Here is a 4,295-nt window from a genome sequence, read left to right as displayed (position 1 = left end):
TAGTCATCACTAGACACGATTCTGTAAATAGACCCTATGGTAATTTACGTAACAACTTTCATAGTAAACACATTCCTGGTCATCATTAGACTCGAACCTTTGTCTCGACTACTTTTGAATCAATGTCTTAACACCACTTGACAACTTCATATCGACCTAAAGGCAACAAATTATATTAGTTAAGCCTATTACTTAGCAAGGAAAACATTAAACTCATATAGCAGACAGATATATTTCGACCAATACACAAACCCTTGTTATTATTGTCAATAACGATTTCTTTATAAGTCTAATTTTTTCTTTCTGTTTAAATATCTGTCATTCCTAGTAAGATGTATGTAGAAAAGCCTTCGTTTTATCGAACAAAAGAAGAAACTCTAAATGCTCAGAAAAACACGAATCCAAAAGATTTGGTAAGTTCAGAGAAAAAGTATTTAGTATATATATATATGAACAATATTTATGTTACCCTGACTTTAGTATACATGAACAATATATATGTTACCCTGACTTTAGTATATATGAACAATATTTATGTTACCCTGACTTTAGTATATAGGAACAATATTTATGTTACCCTGACTTTAGTATATAGGAACAATATTTATGTTACCCTGACTTTACTATATGTGAACACTATTTATGTTACCCTGAGTTATGAATATATTAAACCGCTGAATAAGTTAAAACCACTTTTCTTGTACAGAGATGTCAGTCACCCAAATCATGCTTTACTGATATATAAATACCTTGAATAATTATTACATGTAGCATTCTAAAAATTGAATTATAGTACACACACAAACAATGTCATCTTTAATATATAATTAGAAATATATTTTTGGAATATACTTTCAGGGTAACATAAATATTGTTCATATATACTAAAATACGGATCTGGATAATTAAAGTACTAGATTGAATGGTTCAGATACGGATCTGGACAATTAAAGTACTAGATTGAATGGTTCACATACGGACTTGGATAATTCAGGTACTAGCTTGAAAGGTTCACATACGGATCTGGATAACTAAAGTACTAGATTGAATGGCTCACATACGGACTTGGATAATTCAGGTACTAGATTGAATGGTTCACACACGGATCTGGATAACTAAAGTATAACGTTCTATGGTTAGGGTAACTCTAGAGATTTAACCATAAATTTCATATGTTATCTTTATCAATATATATAGATTTGAACGATGAAAGCTTGAAATTAAATGGTTAGTATAAGTAGTATAAGCTGGATGGTTCACACACGGATCTGGATAATTGTAATACTAGCTGGATGGTTCGAGTATTGGGTTAATATACTTGAATGTGAAGTTAAATCATGGAATAAGAAAGTTAAGTTTTATGGGTTAAAGGGTTCCGGTGTCGGGAGCATCGGAATGATGATTTGGTTTATCGCAAAGCTACACAGTAGGCTACCTCATACCACGGGAGTAATACTAGTAAATTGATAAGGTGTTGTGAAATCTAAACTAATGAACAATCTGTTAAATAAGGTTAAATATACATTTCGAGAGCGAGAGAGAAAATAAATTATTTAAAAGGAGGTTGAAAGTTAAGATGTCGAGTTGAGATAATAAGCGTAGGTGTTCAGATTTAATGTTAGTAAGAAAACTGTATTGTAATTTTTAAGACTGATGTTAAGTGTTTAACTTATTCAACATTTAAAATATATATTATCAAATGGAAATGTTAAAGACATTAATGAGTGAATTATACAACGAATTAACTTACGAAAATTTTAAAAGTAGAAGATAGAACACAATGTAAACTTGTATCGTTTAAAAGTATCATCTGAGTGATTTATATTTCAGCCTTACTCTGAATCTTCACAAGGACATAGAATAATGTCAGTTGTTTCGCGAAAGTCCTCGGCTTCTGGAAGTGATATGGAACCTTTTTATTATTATTCTTACCAAACAAAAAGATCTCCCTCTTTGACCAGTAAAGGGACGTCTTCAGTTGAACTTTGTGGGGACGACGAAACACCAATCACGGATAGCCGTGGCCCACAGCCCAAGATTCCGGAGATTTACTTTGACGAAGGTGCTCGCAAACCGTTAGTAACAATTGATACATTTCGACCACAAAATCGTTTTATTTCTCAAGAAAAACCTCAGAATCGAGAAACAAAATCAGATGAGACTGCCCCCTTGGCCGAAATGCTCAACAGAAGTGTCACAAGGCCAGAGGTCAAACCAACAACAGAAGAAGAGCTAAACATGAATGTTAATTTTGATTCTAACCATCCGGGCTCTAACACCGAAACAAAATCAGAACCAGGTGTGGTAAATACCACGGTTGACAAACCACCACTAGCACCCTCTACTGGCAAAAATCTTCCATCACAATCACTTTCAGTCAGCGAACCTGATTTATCATCACCCAAAGATTCAGTTAATTCTGGTAAAATACAGTCTTTAATATCACGAACACCAGAAGAGGATTGTAAGCTAAATATGAACAAATTATCACCAACTTCATCGCCAGTCTTCTGGAATTCTCTGTTAGAACAGACGTGTAATAAACAACAGAAGAAACGAGAGTTCCCCAAATCGTCGGTCGCAGCACCAAATCTTACAGTGTCTCTAAGAAAATCCCCATTGTATCAAAATCAGATTTCAAATTCAGATTCAAATCTTTTCAAGAAAACAATTAACCCTCTGTTCCAAGGGGTACTTCGTTATAGTGTATCAGTAGAGAAAAATTTGAACTTTAACGTGCACGCTAATCCATCCGTATTGTCTGTCAAATCGCCAGTGGTCAAAAACTCTCAGAAGTTTCTTACTGTTGATAATCGGTAAGATAAAACACATTTATGTCACCAAAGTATTTATAACATTTATGTGTTTTACTGTAGCTTAATGTGATATTTCACGTTTCTTTTTTCCTACACTGTAAACGTTTTGTCCTTATTATTTGTACCGGTGTTTATTATTGTGATTTTCAGTGTTCCCTTGAAATTTTTAAAGCGATACGAAACGTCTTTAAACATTTGTGTTTAATTAAAAATGTGTCGTGTTTTCTTGTTGTATATTCCAGTGAGATTGTTGGTCAGTTGTCTGTGTGTAACCGGATGTTTTTGTTTATATGCCAGAGTCATTGTTGGTCAGTTGTCTGTGTGTAACTGGATGTTTTTATTGTATATTCCAGAGACATTGTTCGTCAATTGTCTGTGTGTAACTGGATGTTTTTTAGTTTATATGCCAGAGTCATTGCTGGTTAGTTGTCTGTGTATAACTGGATGTTTTTATTGTATATTCCAGAGACATTGTTCGTCAATTGTCTGTGTGTAACTGGATGTTTTTTGTTTATATGCCAGAGTCATTGTTGGTCATTTGTCTGTGTATAACCAGATGTTTTCTTCTTGTATATTCCAACGACATTGTTCGCTTGATATCTGTGTGTAACTGGATGTTTTTTAGTTTATATGCCAGAGTCATTGTTGGTTAGTTGTCTGTGTATAACCGGATGTTTTTATTGTATATTCCAGAGACATTGTTCGTCAATTGTCTGTGTGTAACTGGATGTTTTTTGTTTATATGCCAGAGTCATTGTTGGTATATTCCAAGGACATTGTTCGCTTGATATCTGTGTGTAACCGGATGTTTTTGTTTTACTGTAAGTTTCAGTCTGCTCTGAGCAGAAAGTTATTTTCATTTTGACTTATTGCATTTAAGGTTTTAGTTTTCTCTGTTTTATGGTCATATGTTGTGTCTTCATTTCCTGGTTTAACTGTATGTCCCCTTTCTTTTTATGCAAATCAAGCTGTGTTGACCGTAGGTTCCCATGGTTATATTAGAAGGTGCATGATTCTCAATGATAACAATATTTATGTTACACTGACGTGAACCATTCAATCTAGTACTTTAATTATCCAGGTCCGTATGTGAACCATTCAAGCTAGTACCTGAATTATCCAAGTCCGTATGTGAACCATTCAATCTAGTACTTTAATTATCCAGGTCCGTATGTGAACCATTCAAGCTAGTACCTGAATTATCCAAGTCCGTATGTGAGCCATTCAATCTAGTACTTTAGTTATCCAGATCCGTATGTGAACCATTCAAGCTAGTACCTGAATTATCCAAGTCCGTATGTGAGCCATTCAATCTAGTACTTTAGTTATCCAGATCCGTATGTGAACCATTCAAGCTAGTACCTGAATTATCCAAGTCCGTATGTGAACCATTCAATCTAGTACTTTAATTATCCAGATCCGTATGTGAACCATTCAATCTAGTACTTTAATTATCCAGATCCGTATGTGAACCATTCA

The 4,295-nt window shown here is 34.1% G+C and overlaps 1 protein-coding gene across 1 annotated transcript in view; it reads left to right on the top strand.

The window, feature by feature from the left end:
- LOC106476249 overlaps positions 1 to 4,295 on the top strand; it is a 17,235-nt gene that overhangs the window by 10,529 nt on the left and 2,411 nt on the right. Inside the window, exon 7 of the mRNA XM_022380175.1 lies at positions 1,831 to 2,845. Within this exon, the coding sequence (XP_022235883.1) occupies positions 1,831 to 2,820 (990 nt within the window). The 3' untranslated portion in view covers positions 2,821 to 2,845. The remainder of the gene's footprint in view (positions 1 to 1,830; positions 2,846 to 4,295) is intronic.

Source organism: Limulus polyphemus, unplaced genomic scaffold (assembly GCF_000517525.1).
Source record: "Limulus polyphemus unplaced genomic scaffold, Limulus_polyphemus-2.1.2 Scaffold10130, whole genome shotgun sequence".
NCBI lineage: Eukaryota > Metazoa > Arthropoda > Merostomata > Xiphosura > Limulidae > Limulus > Limulus polyphemus.
Note: the sequence above shows the minus strand (reverse complement) of the source record. Positions and strands in the feature narration are given on the sequence as shown.